Source organism: Gigantopelta aegis, chromosome 1 (assembly GCF_016097555.1).
Source record: "Gigantopelta aegis isolate Gae_Host chromosome 1, Gae_host_genome, whole genome shotgun sequence".
NCBI classification, from domain to species: Eukaryota; Metazoa; Mollusca; class Gastropoda; order Neomphalida; family Peltospiridae; genus Gigantopelta; species Gigantopelta aegis.
Genome location: NC_054699.1, coordinates 22,028,083 through 22,042,911, shown reverse-complemented (window position 1 = coordinate 22,042,911; position 14,829 = coordinate 22,028,083). Strand labels below are relative to the sequence as shown.

Below are 14,829 nucleotides of genomic sequence, written 5' to 3'. Positions count from 1 at the left end.
GTAAACCTGAATTACATTTTCAAATTGTAGGGAGAGGCCTTGATATAGGCATTTTGCCTGTTGGCCAATCCCCAACCAGCATTATAATTGGGACTAAATATTGTTTAAACCACTGGCTAGAACGAGAAATAGCCCAATGGGCCCACCGGTGGGGATCGATCCTAAACCGACCGCGCTTCAAACAAGAACTTTACCAAGGAATTTGATACCCTATTAAGATTCACAAAATGCAGGATGGAGTACATGCAGCCCCATCGGGTTTTTTTTTGTTGGTTTTTTGGTTTTTCATTTATACTTATTTTCGTCATTGCATCCAATTAAGGTTCAAGCACGCTATCCTGAGCCCGCATCTTAGCTGGCTGTCCAGGACAGTGGGTTAGTGGTTAGTTGTTAGTCGTTAGTGAGAGATGTCGGTGTGGTGGCATTATGTAGACACATTGAGTTATTAAACTTTATCTGGGTTGGTTGTGTGCTCGCTTGAGGTGCTTGCGTCGTAGGATCGAATCAAACCTCGGTGGACCTATTCAACTGATTGGTTTTTCTCTCGTTCCAACCAGTGCACCACATCTGGGCAAAGACCGTGGTATGTGCTTTCCTGTCTGTGGGAAAGTGCATATAAAAGATCCCTTGCTGTATATGGAAAATGTAGCGGATTTCCCCTGATGACTACGAGTCAGAATAACCATATGTTTGACCTTCAATAGCCGATGATTAATTAACCAGTGCGCTCCAGTGGTGTTGTTAAACAAAATAAATGCTTTTCTTCTTCTTCGTTTGATCTGGGTGGGAGTTGGTACGGGGATGCGAACCCAGTACATATCAGTCTTAAGTCCGATAGCTTATAAGCACTACAGTGAGGATTTGTTATTGGGGGCGAATCTTTCCAAAAACCAAAACATGAAGGAATTTACAACAGAATAACAACGTCCAAAATGGCTGGTCCAGCGAAAAGTACACCGCGGGATGCTCAGGTTATGGCAGCTATACTCAAGGATATGGGTGTTTTGGATTATGAACCTCGATTAATTAATCAAATGCTAGAATTTACATACAGTGAGCATGGTTCTGATTTTTTAATTATTATACTTTTAGAGCAATGCGTGTTTAAGTCATCATCATTACCATGGGTCTCGCCACCCAGTTTGTTATTTTATTTCAGTCAGCATATAAAACAATATAATAATGATCGAGATTAAATCGAATGTTTTTCAGTTTTTGACAACATGAATATATCCTCTATGAAAGATTGAATCTTTGCAATAAACTCCCATGTTTAATGACTATAAACTACATGAATTAAGGAAACAAAATTATAATAAAACAAATAAGATTTTCTGTATCTAAAAATAGTTTTCTTCAATCAGAACATCACAGTTTAATTTTTTGTTATTATGCGTGTTCTATTTAGATGAGTTCAGAAATGAATGCAATACAAATAATCAGAATATTTTGCCAAAGGATTGACTAACACGATCCAAAATTTATAAGATTGATAACCTAGTTACTACTTTGTCTGGTTTCTTTAGGATATATTACTGATGTGTTGGATGATGCTAAAGTCTACTCGAGCCATGCTAACAAGAAGAACTTGGACTGCGATGACATCAAGCTGGCCATTCAGTGTCGAATGGATCACTCCTTCACTACTCCGCCCCCTCGAGATGTGAGCTTATTTACTGTTACATTACAACTATTGGTGGGGTAGGTGGGGTTCGGGACATGGCATTTTCCGTATGCGTGGTTGGTCTGTGATTGATTCCCATCAGTGGGCCCATTGAGCTATTTCTCTCTGCACAACAACTGATATATATCAAAGACCATTGTATGTGCTCTCCTGTCTGTGGGATGGTGCATATATAAAAGATCCCTTGCTACTAATGGAAAAATGTAGCTATAGTACTGTCGGAAATAGAATAAAAATGATTTTCGTCGATTATTTCTTACATATTAAACTGACAAATAATTTTTTTGTAAATATCTATTAAATGATAGTTTACCTAATTTAGCATTTACTTGTTTGGACTCTCATTGATGTTCAAGATGGTGTTTACTCTTGAAATTAAAAGAAAAATGTCAGTAAACAGGTGATTTGTGCACTTTATTGGAACAGACTATAAAAAATTTTGGTCAACGTGTCAATTTCATTGCTGTTACAATATGTGAGAGACTGTTTCTGATGATGTTTTACCCCTATCCCTCTCCAAAACTAAATATGTGTAGTCATTTATAAGTATCTTTTGAGCACAACTGTCAAGAACCATTCTGAGTGATCCATTATACCGGTATTAAAGGTGCCATCTCAATGTTGCACAATGACAGCTATTGCAAAAAAAAAAAATTAATAAAATTTTGATTTAACATTTAAAGAAGACACATTTAACAAAATGCCCATAAATGATTATAGGAAATAATTTCATCTACTGGTAGAAAATACATTTTTATTGGAGAATCTTTATAACAAACAGATGCTCGCATATAACTATGACATAGCACCTTTAAATGGTTGCAAGATTGTGTAAATTTGTAATGTACTTGTATTGAATTTATATTCAATAAATATGCTTGTCATAATTAATTTATTTAATTAATTTATGCTGCAGTTCAAAATAATCAGTTAATTTGCAGTTTTAAATTAAAAGTTTGTTTATGGGTAAATGAAATTGACACATATCGATCAAAAAGTGTTATAGTCTGTTCCAATAAAGGTCACAAATCACCTGTTTACCGACATCTTTATTTTAATTTCAAGAGTAAACACTACCTTGTACATCAATGAGAGCCCAAACAAGTAAATGCTAAATTAGGTAGAGTATCATTAAATAGGTATTTACAAAACATTTACATGTCAGTTTAATATGAAAGAAATAATAGACAAAAATCATTTTTATTCTATTTCTGACAGTACTTTAGTTTCATCACTTAGACTATAAGTAAAAATTACCAAATATTTAAAATCCAATAGCTGATGATTAATAAATCAATATGCTCTAGTGGTGTCATTAAACAAAACTTGAAAAACCCATCAGCTAGACAATTAATTAAGGTGTTTTTGTTTTTTTAAATTATTTCTTTCTGTTTAATTGTTCCCTGCTATAGACTATATTTAATTGCCCTCTGCTATATACTGTATTTAAGTGTCCCCTGCTGTATTTATATTTAATTGTCCCCTTCTGTATACTATATTTAATTGTCCTCTGCTGTAGACTATGTTTAATTGTTTGACTTTGCTTCTAGTTGCTGATGGATATCGCCCGATATCGGAACGCCCAGCAGTTGCCGCTAATCAAACCGTACTCCCAGCCGCGGTTGCCTCCTGACAGATACTGCCTGTCTGCTCCCAACTACAAACTGAAGACCCTCAGAAAGGTGAGCGTGTTTCGTTTCACATGTCTCCATAGGGGCGGAACGTTGCTCACTGGTACATCGATCGCCTGATGCGATCTAGGATCGATTCCCATCAATGGGCCCATTGGGCTATTTCTTATTCCAGCCAGTGCTCCACAACTGATGTATGTACTATCCTGTCTGTGGGATGGTGCATATAAAAGATTCCTTGCTGCTGATCGAAAAGAGTAGCCCATGAAGTGGCGACAGCGGGTTTCCTCTCTCAATATCTGTGTGGTCCTTAACCATATGTCCGACACCATATAACCGTAAATAAAATGTGTTGAGTGCGTCATTAAATAAAACATTTCCTTTACGTCTATCCATTTGGAAATAGCTGGAGAGCAATCGGTCGCATTCCTGATAATAAACCAGCCTCGGTGGCGTCGTGGTAGGCCATTGGTCTACAGGCTGGTAGGTACTGGGTTCGGATCCCAGTCGAGGCATGGGATTTGTAATCCAGATACCGACTCCAAACCCTGAGTGAGTGCCCCGCAAGGCTCAATGGGTAGGTGTAAACCACTTGCACCGACCAGTGATCCATAACTGGTTCAACAAATGCCATGGTTTGTGCTATCCTGCCTGTGGGAAGCGCAAATAAAAGATCCCTTGCTGCCAATCGGAAGAGTAGCCCATGTAGTGGCGACAGCGGGTTTCCTCTCAAAATCTGTGTGGTCCTTAACCATATGTCTGACACCATATAACCGTAAATAAAATGTGTTGAGTGCGTCGTTAAATAAAACATTTCTTTCTTTTCCTGATAATAATTCCATGAGAAGTTTCAGATACCAAACTTGTGCAGTTCCATAAATATAAAAAATAAGTACCAGGTCTTTAGATTGCATCATAGTCGAGGTGATAAACGTTGTGCCAAAAATACATATATGCCCAAAATAATCACACCCAAATTAAGTACAAACATGCAGGGCTCGAAATCGCCTGTGGCTAGGTCACCAAATGCGACCAATGTCCCATTTGGACAACGTAAATATTAAAAAAATAATGGCATTAGTCACCTAAATAATATGATGTGGGCGATCTTCTTTAGGAAAGGAAGGAAATGTTTTATTTAACGACACACTCAACACATTTTATTTACGGTTATATGGCGTTCGATCTTCTTTAAAGCTATAACATATGAGCCAGTATTAATATTTATATTCCACATTCAAATCATGCTTGTGGTTTTCTTACCATAATTTGCCAACATTCATTATTATTTTTTGGGCCACCATATTTTTTTGTGAGTTTCGAGCCCTGAACATGCTGACCTCAAAATATTTCACCTCAAAACAACTGAAATGTTAAGTTTAATTACATTAAAATAACGTGAAATGTATTTCTGAATAAAGACAACTTGACAGCAGCTGTTAATGACAATACTGAACTAAAATAACCTTCCTGCATTCAGAAAAGACAAAAGTCCCCACTGTGCCCAAATTAGTAAGATTAGTAAGATCTAATTACATTTATTTTTACTTCAATTATTTTTGTTGTTGTCTTTTATGCCCCCCCCCCCCCCCCCCCCCAAGCAAATAGTGAACATGTTTATGACTAGCTGTGATTTCTGTGTTAACTTGGCTAACTGTAATTTAAGTGTTTAACTTGGCTAGCTGCTTTCTAAGTTTATGGCTAGCTATTATTTCTGTGTTAACTTGGCTAACTGATTTCCGTGTTTATGGCTAGCTGTTATTTCTGTGTTAACTTGGCTAACTGTAATTTAAGTGTTTAACTTAGCTAACTGATTTCTATGTTTATGGCTAGCTATTATTTCTGTGTTAACTTGGCTAACTGATTTCCATGTTTATGGCTAGCTGATATTTCTGTGTTAACTTGGCTAACTGTAATTTCAGTTTTTAACATGGCTTGTCGATTTTAACTGATTTCCATGTTTATGGCTAGCTGGTATTTCTGTGTTAACTTGGCTAACTGTAATTTTAGTGTTTAATGTATCTGATTCTAACTGATTTCCGTTTTTATGGCCAGCTGTGATTTGTGTTTGCATTTTTCAGCCGAGGTCGCAGATCACGCTGTCAAACTCTATACCTGCAGGTGGACCTCGATTCAGTATCAGCTCACTGGCAGGTGAGAATATCCGCCACGCCCACTTATGATGTTTTTGTCTTGCCTTTACAAAGTAGCCCCAGGATAAAGCGCTCGCTTGATGCACGGTCGGTTTGGGATCGATCCCCATTGGTGAGCCCATTGGACTGTTTCTTGTTCCAGCCAGTACACCATGACATGGTCGTGGTATGTGCTATCCTTTTTGTGGGATGGTGGTTAATGAGAGATAACCCTATACCTACCAGCATTATGTCCGATGGCTTAACCATGACACCACCGAGGCTGGTTATGCTAAAATCCCGGATTACACTGAAATCAAGAAAGTAACTCTTAATGTAAAAAAAAAAAAGAAGCACAATTTTAATGCTATAAAATGCAGTGACATGCACGTTTGAACATGTAAATGTAAGAAAGAGTTTCTTTAAAAACATGTTGTTAATTATCTGTTACTCGTTTCTTTTTTTCTGACATAATTTCTAATTGTTTCCTGAACATATGTATTTCGCTTGAATAAAAAATGTCTCAGTTCAAATCACGATGACAGTGCAAATATCCTTTCAATTTCCGTTCAACACCACAGACAGAGTTTGTGCAGGTTCGCTGCTGTATGGCTATGATGTGTTTGGTCTAACATGTACGGGGGTTTCCCCAAAAGGCACATGGCATAGGGGGCCACCCACTACGTCTTAGGCGTGTACGTAAGTGCTTTGATGTCATGGAAGTGCCTTAAATGAATTGCCTCGACACTTTAATTGGCCATATATAACAATCAACTGTTGGTTGTAACAAGTTTTGAAACTTAACAGAACACAGATTAGGAATTTTTGAGTCCAAAATTGGGAATAAAAACTGACATAGCCTTTGTGGAATGGTGGATAATGATGCTGATTATCGAAGTCTTGAAACATAGGTGATAAAACCCTGTGATATGTCAATACTGGTAAAATTAAGGGGTTTTTTTTGTTGCTTTATTTGAAGTGAAAGGTACGGGATCTACCGGAGGCGGTCAGACACTGACCGTAGTGACCAAAGCCGTGAGTCAGCCAACCGTAACGATCATCAGCAAGTCGGCAGCTACCACGATGCCCAAACCAACATTCAGAATAAATACAGGTAGGTTGACCGCAGACTTTTTATCACTGAGGGTCGGGATATAGCCCAGTGATAAAGTGCTCGATTGATGCGCGGTCAGTTTGGGACCAATCCCCGTTGGTGGGCCATTGGGCTATTTCTCATTCCAGCGACTGGTACATCAAAGGCCGTTGTATGTGCTATCTTGTCTGTGGGATGGTGCATATTAAAGATCCCTTGCTGCTAATGGAAAAATGTAGCAGGTTTCCTCTCTAAGATTACATGTCAGAATTACTAAGTGTTTGAAAACCAATAGCCAATGAGTAATAAATCAATGTGCTCTAGTGGTGTCGTTAAATAAAACAAAGTTCATTGTTGAACTTGAAGTGCCTCATGAAACTGCTTTTAAAACATTGAAAACGGTTACAGGATCATCCTGAGTATGCATTCCGTTGTAAGATATTTTCGGCCAACAGAGTCGTTTTTGCAACTAGTATTAGGCTACATATTAAATATTTAAAAAATTTGGTTTAGAACTTGAAGTGCCTCATGAAACAGCATAAATATTCATTATGGATAATGGGATTTTCCTAAGTTTGCAACCATTGTAACATGTTTCAGACTAACATAGTCTTATTGGCGACTAAAATTACATATTAAATACATTTTCTCATTTAAGAGGCATTCTAATTGTGTGGTTAGTCGCACCGACTTGTCACGAGTGATCGAATCATACTGTGAGAACATCTAAATCGAAATGATTTTAGTCTTATACGTTACGATTTTTGTAGGGCCGACAAATTGTGTGCGACAAGTCGGTTTCACTAATCACATAATGAGAATATTGGCGTATGGGCTCCCATTTTTGTAGGGGGTGGGGGCAGGCTGGCTTTTGCCCAAATTAAACAAAAATGCATGAATCAAGATAATTATCAATTATTGATGCCATTGAAGGCAATATCAGGTTTTATGGACCGAAGAAATTGATATTGACCAAGGCAAATTATTTTAAGAGGAGAATGATGGAAAAAGAAAGAAAGAAAGAAATGTTTTATTTAACGATGCATTCAACACATTTTATTTACGGTTATATGGCGTCAGACATATGGTTACGGACCACACAGATTTTGAGAGGAAACCCGCTGTCGCCACTACATGGGCTACTCTTCCGATTAGCAGCAAGGATCTTTTATTTGCGCTTCCCACAGGCAGGATAGCACAAACCATGGCCTTTGTTGAACCAGTTATGGATCACTGGTGGGCCCATTGGGCTATTTCTGGTTTCAGCCAGTGCACCACAACTGGTGTATCAAAGGCCATGGTATGTGCTATGCTGTCTCTGGGATGGTGCATATAAAACATCCTTTGCTACTAATGGAAAAATGACCATATGTTTGACATCCAATAGCCAATGATCAATAAATCAATGTGCTCTAGTGGTGTCGTTAAACAAAATAAACAAACTCTAAGACTATATGTCAGAATTAACAAATGTTTGACATCCAATAGCCGATGATTAATAAATCATTGTGCTCTAGTGGTGTCGTTAAACAATATAAACAAACTCTTAGACTATATGTCAGAATTACCAAATGTTTGACATCCAATAGCCGATGATTAATAAATCAATGTGCTCTAGTGGTGTCGTTAAACAAAACAAACAAACTCTAAGACTATATGTCAGAATTACCAAATGTTTGACATCCAATGGCCGATGATTAATAAATCATTGTGCTCTAGTGGTGTCGTTAAACAAAACAAACAAACTCTAAGACTATATGTCAGAATTACCAAATGTTTGACATCCAATAGCCGATGATTAATAAATCATTGTGCTCTAGTGGTGGTGTTAAACACAACAAACAAAAGATTTTCTTGGACATTAATTTTTGTGAATATTTGGTTGGCTGAGTGGACAAGGTAGTGTTAAATGTCATGTAAATTTAGGGCTAGCTCTGGGTGAGCTGAACATTTTGCCAAGTTATCTATTAAACTTAAAAAATTGCATAAACCCAGTTCTTTTTTATATTTGATCTTTTTGTGTTTTTGTTCCAGGCTCTTTGCCAAGCTACACCAAAGTGATTTCACAGAATGCGAGTGGCGTAAATACCGTTCTGCAAACCTCCAGTTTGGCACCGTCTAGTATGGCCAACCTCACAACCTCCAGCATAGCTAACCTCACAACCTCCAGCATGGCTAATCTCACGCCATCGAATATCACTATGTCAGGCATGGCTAACATCATGACATCCGGCATGGTTAACCTCACTACGTCAAGCGGGACAAACCTCGCACCAGTGAGCATTTCCAACCTCACGACCTCGAGTGTTCCTAACCTCATGACTCAGAGTCTAAGTACCTCCAACACTACGAGCGTGTTGATGGGGTCGTCTCTCGTCTCCAATCCTCTCAAGCGGAAAGCTGATGATGATGATTACGACAAGTGATGTGGGGATATCTCTGAACGCATCTCGACTGGGGATCCTTGAATGGTGTATCATAGGGATGAGAAGTGTCCATAGATTTTTATCTATCAAAAAGAGTCCAGTTCTTGAATAGTCCATAGATTTTATCTCTTGGGAGTCCCAGTTCTTGAATTGTCCATGGATTTTATCTCTTGGGAGTCCAGTTCTTGAATTGTCCTTTGTCTCATTGGATTTTATCTCTTGGGAGTCCAGTTCTTGAATTGTCCATAGATTTGATCTCTTGGGAGTCCTAGTTCTTGAATTGTCCATAGATTTGATCTCTCAAAGATCAGTTCTTGAATTGTCCATAGATTTGATCTCTTGGGAGTCCCAGTTCTTGAATTGTCCATGAATTTTATCTCACAGAATCCAGTTTTTTAATCACCTAACATATAGAAAGATGAAAATTGACCGTGGATTTTGTATCTCTTGGATTCAAATTATTGTATTGTCCATGGATTGTTTTCTCACAGAATCCAGCTCTTTAATCCTTTAAATCACCTTACATAGAGAGATGAGAACTGCCCATGGATAGAGAAAGGACTCTTTACATTTAGGAGTCCATGGATTTCATCTTTTCGAGACCAAATCATTTGAATCATCTTACATTATACTTTATAGGGATGATTATTGTCCATGGATTTAACATATCTGGAAAGGGATCCTTAAGTTATACAGATAAGATTTCAACAAAACTGGAATGGAGCTTCTTGCATATAAAACTGAGAATTATCTATGGATTTGAGCACACCTTTTAATTATGGAGATGAGAACTGTTCATGGATCTGAACAAATCTGAAAAGGAACTCCTTACATAGAGGGATTAGAATTGTCCATAGAGTTTTATCTCTGAGAGTCCAGATCTTGAATTGTTTAAATCACTGTGTTTATTGTTTTGGACACAGGGTGCTGTCTAGTTTCCCATTCCAGTCAGTGGACCAGTTTGTCATACTCCAGACACTAAATAATACTAGAGACGGTTTTGAAACGTCAACAATTGCAAGGAATGCTTAGAAAGAGGAGTCTATGTGTAGTACCTACTGATTATAATTTTCCTGCATTGGAACTGGTGCATGAACTCGGCACTTACCCATATTCCCTGTGGATTACAACTAATTTTGCATGTTGAATCATAGAAATACGTAGTGAGAAGGTCTCAGGTTAGCACATTTTGCACAAATATCTCTTATTGTTTTTGCCCGAATTTGAGGATTTGCTCCAGCACGGGGGGGGGGGGGGTGGCAGTCTAATATGCTTATGGAAAGTTGCAAGAGTTTATTGCATTAGATCTCGGATTAGTATCGTCGGTGACAGAAATCAACATAATTTTTCACTAATCCACTGGACAAATACATCTAGAAATCTACTTGTCCGACAACATGTTTTACTTGTCCAAATAAATAGTTTGTTTTATTCAAGTACAAGGACAATGTTTTTCACTGCTCAGAATGAAACTTCTTTGAACATTTTCACTTGTCCATTGGACGACCACCAAGGTACATTTTGTTTGTCCGAATTTGTCCGAGCAGATTTTCGCTTGTCAGGACAAATGGACAAGTGGTTCTTTTGAACAGTGGTATTATTAGCAGAGTTCAGCTGGACTGAGCATAAAAATGTCGGCTAGATTGGTTTATGCACTTCATGGTAAACCAAATGGGACACATCGTGAACCAATTATGTACATGGAGTTTGTAAAGGTTAACAAAACATTTGCTGGCTGAACTTGAGGATTGTTTCAAGGGGTCAGTCAGCCTGTTACTTGGTGCATCCATTTCAACTTATTTTCTTGCTTATATCCAATTAAGGTTAAAGCACGCTATCCTGGGCACACAACTCTGCTATCTGGGATGTCTGTCCAGGACAGATGGTTAGTTGTTAGTGGATAGTGAGAGAGAAGAGGGTGTAGTGGTCTTACACCTACACATTGAGTCGTTAAAAGTCTCTCCGAGTGGGAGCCTGTACCCAGTATCTGCCAGCCTTATGTCCAATGGCTTAACCACGATACCACAGAGGCCGGTACTTAGTGCAGGATGGCTCCCACAGTGTTGCTTGCATCAGTGGATGATCAACTAGTAAAGTAATGTAGAAAGAAAGAAAGAAAAATGTTTTATTTAACGACGCATTCAACACATTTTATTTACGGTTATATGGCATTAGACATATGGTTAAGGACCACTCAGATTCTAAGAGGAAACCAGTTGTCACCACTACATGGGCTACTCTTCCGATTAACAGCAAGGGATCTTTTATTTGCGCTTCCCACAGGCAGGATAGCACAGATCATGGCCTTTGTTGAACCAGTTATGGATCACTGGTCGGTGCAAGTGGTTTACACCTACACATTGAGCCTTACGGAGCACTCACTAAGGTTTTGGAGTCGGTATCTGGATTAAAAATCCCATGCCTCGACTGGGATCCGAACCCAGTACCTACCAGCCTGTAGACCGATGGGCTGCCATGATGCCACCGAGGCCGGTTAATGTAGAAAGAAGACAGTTTGAAGGACTTGTGTTTCTGACAGTATTAGTTTGTTGGTATGTATCGCTGTATAATGTATAAATGTCAGACATTCATATTAAAAGCATGATATAAACTATTGAATGTTTGTTTTACTTAAAATGTTTGTGATCAGCAGCTATAAGTGAGAGGGTCAGTATATAGCCCAGTCCTTAAACAGTCAGTTTGGGGTTAATCCATTAGGCTATTTCTTATTCCAGCCAGTGCACCATGACTGGTATAGCAAAGGCCGTGGTATGTGTTGTCCTGTCTGTGGGATAGTGCATATAAAAGATATTTTGCTACTAATATAAAACTAGCGAGTTTCCTCACTAAGACTAAATGTCAAATTGCTAAACTTAACAAAACAAACTTTAATTATCAGTGAGTAATAATGGTAATGATTGTAAGCAAGTACACTGATCGGTTTTTAAAAATTAAAGTTTGTTTTGTTTAATGGCACCACTAGAGCACATATTTATTAATCATCGGCTATTGGATGCCAGACATTTGGTAATATTGACATTTGGTCCTAAGAGAAGAAAGCCATTACATTTTTCCATTAGTAGCAATGGATTTTTTATATGCACCATCCCACAGATTGATTAGCACACACCACAGCCTTTGATATACCAGTCGTGGTGCACTGACTGGAACGAGAAATATCCCAATGGGTCCACTGATGGAGGATTGATCATAGAATGACCACACATCAAGCAGGTGCTTTAGCACTGGGCTACGTCTGTCTCAAAAAAAATGTAAACTCTAAAATCAACACAAAGCACAAGTTGATGCAATTGTTGTATTTCAAAAATATAATCCTTCGGGGAGATGTGAACACTGTATACACGGTAATGACCATCAAATACGTACATCACAGTTGATGCAAGTTTTGTATTTCAGAAGTATAATCATTTGGCGAGATATGAAGACTGCATACACAGTAATTACCATGAAATGTGAATACAAAAAAAAGGTTTTGTTTTGTTTAACAACACCACTGGAGCACATTAATTAATCATTGGCTATTGGATGTCAAACCTTTGGTAATTCTTTCAGCAAGGAATCTTCTATATGCACTTTCCCACAGACAGGATAGCACATACCACAGCCTTTGTCCAGTTGTGGTGCACTGGGTGGAACGAGAAAAAAACTAATCAGTTCAGTGGATCCACCGAGGTGGTTCGATTCTGCGACGCAAGCACCTCAAGCGAGCACTCAACCGACTGAGCTAAATCCTGCCCCGAAATGTGAATATTACATTTTACAAACGGCACGAAGTAAAATATGCAATTTCACATAAAACGTATTTGGGTATATTTTCTTTTGAACATCGGTATATATTGTATAGGGCTCAACATAAACTTGTCTGCTTGTGATTTTGGGTGTAGGACAAGTCGGTTCTGACAACTTGTTCGACTGGACAGTTGAGCTGATAATCAACATAGATTATCAGCAATATAGATTTTTATTACCCATATGGGCTCAAATATACGGGGTAATATTTTTTTGATCCCTGCACAGTGTGCAGATTGCTTCTACAGCCACTGATTGGCTGGCTTAAAAATCATGTTTGGTTGGTTGCTTGCCATGGCTGGAACTTTCATTCCAATTACACACGTTATACGATCTACAAAGATTTACAAAAACAAATGGACTTGTTTGTTTTGTAAACATGAAATGATATATTTTCATAAGCAGCGGCTTTAGTAATATATAAAAATAATTATTTTCAAATGCAAATACAGTTGTATTATTTTGTACCGTAAACATTTGGCTGTAAAAAGAACGCTGTTATGCTATGACATCACTTACATTACGTCATGTAATGCACGTAAGATTATATAACATAATGGCTGATGGCTTTGTTGTAGACTGCAGAGGAATTTTTACATTAAAAATCAGTTAAAATTGACAATGGGTAATAAAGAGAATAACCAACAAGGAGTTACGAATTATCTGTCCCGAGTGAATGAAAGGCTCGGGTTTATAACATTCATTCACTTGGGACAGATAATTCATAATTCCTCGTAGCTCGTTGGTTATTCTCTAAATCAGGTTGCTTTGTTTTCATAGCGTGGTTATTTGGTCACATTTAGACGTAGCTCAGTGGTAAAGCATTCATTTGATGTGTGGTCGGTCTAGGATCGATCCCCGCCAGTGGACCCATTAGGCTATTTTGCATTCCAGCCAGTGCTCCACAACTGGTGTAACAAAGACTGTGGTATGTGTTATCCTGTCTGTGGGATGGTGCATATAAAAGATCCCTTGCTGCTAATCGAAAAGAGTAGCCCATGCAGTGGTGACAGCGGGTTTCCTCTCTCAATATCTGTGTAGTCCTTAATCATATGTCTGGCGCCATATAACCATAAAATAAAATGTGTTGAGTGCGTCGTTAAATAAAATATTTTCTTCCTTCTTCCTTCCACCTGATGAAAGGTCAGTCTGGGATTGATCCCCGTCCGTGGACCCATTGGTCTATTTCTCATTCCAGCCAATGCACTATGATTGGTATTCTGTCTGTAAGGTGGTACATATAAAAGATCCCTTTCTACTAATGAAAAAATGTAGCAGGTTTCCTATATATCAAAATTACCAAATATTTGACATCCAATAGCTGTTTCCGACGTCATATAACTGTAAATAAAAGGTGTTGAGTGCATCATTAAATAAAACATTTCCTTCCTTCCAATAGCCGATGATTAATAAATCAATGTGTTCTAGTGGTGTTGCTAAACAAAATAAACTTTTGGGGGGGGGGGGGGGGGGGGGGGGGGGGGGGGGGGGGGGGTCAGGTTTAGATAGGTAATAGACAAGGTTCAGCTGGCATCAATATGACACATGTATGTCTATTCCCTTCTGGGGCTGGGATTGATCCCATTGGGCTATTTCTCGTTCCAACCACTGCACCACGACTGGCATATCAAAGGCCATGGTATGTACTATACTGTCTGTGGGATGGTGCATATAAAAGACCCCTTGCTGCTAATCGACAAGAGTAGCCCATGAAATGGCGACAGCAGGCTTTCTCTCTCAATATCTGTGTGGTCCATATCCATGTCTGATGCCATATAACCATAAATAAAATGTGTTGAGTGTGTCATTACATAAAACCTTTCCTTCTCTTTTGGGGAGATAGTGTTATAAATTTCATTACACACATAAGACATAACTAAATCATTTTGTATTGGTGATCCATGACTGGTATGTTATCGTGTGTAGTAAATTATATATACAGGCCAATGAAATCCAATAAAGTTGTGGATTGCAAACGTTATTTTCTGGAAACTCCCTTCCCCTCCAAGACTTAATCTCTGTCTCTCTCTCACACACCCCACCGTCCCACTTC

At 38.4% G+C, this 14,829-nt stretch overlaps 1 protein-coding gene across 1 annotated transcript; it reads left to right on the top strand.

Annotated features, from left to right (window-relative positions):
- The first annotated feature begins 923 nt into the window (after positions 1-923).
- Positions 924-9,156, top strand: LOC121372188 (transcription initiation factor TFIID subunit 9B-like). The gene is made up of 6 exons (XM_041498475.1): positions 924-1,053; positions 1,527-1,663; positions 3,235-3,366; positions 5,397-5,469; positions 6,427-6,561; positions 8,575-9,156. The coding sequence occupies exons 1-6, from the start codon at positions 933-935 to the stop codon at positions 8,964-8,966; spliced, it is 990 nt and encodes a 329-aa protein (XP_041354409.1). The 5' UTR covers positions 924-932; the 3' UTR covers positions 8,967-9,156.
- Positions 9,157-14,829: the final 5,673 nt, after the last annotated feature.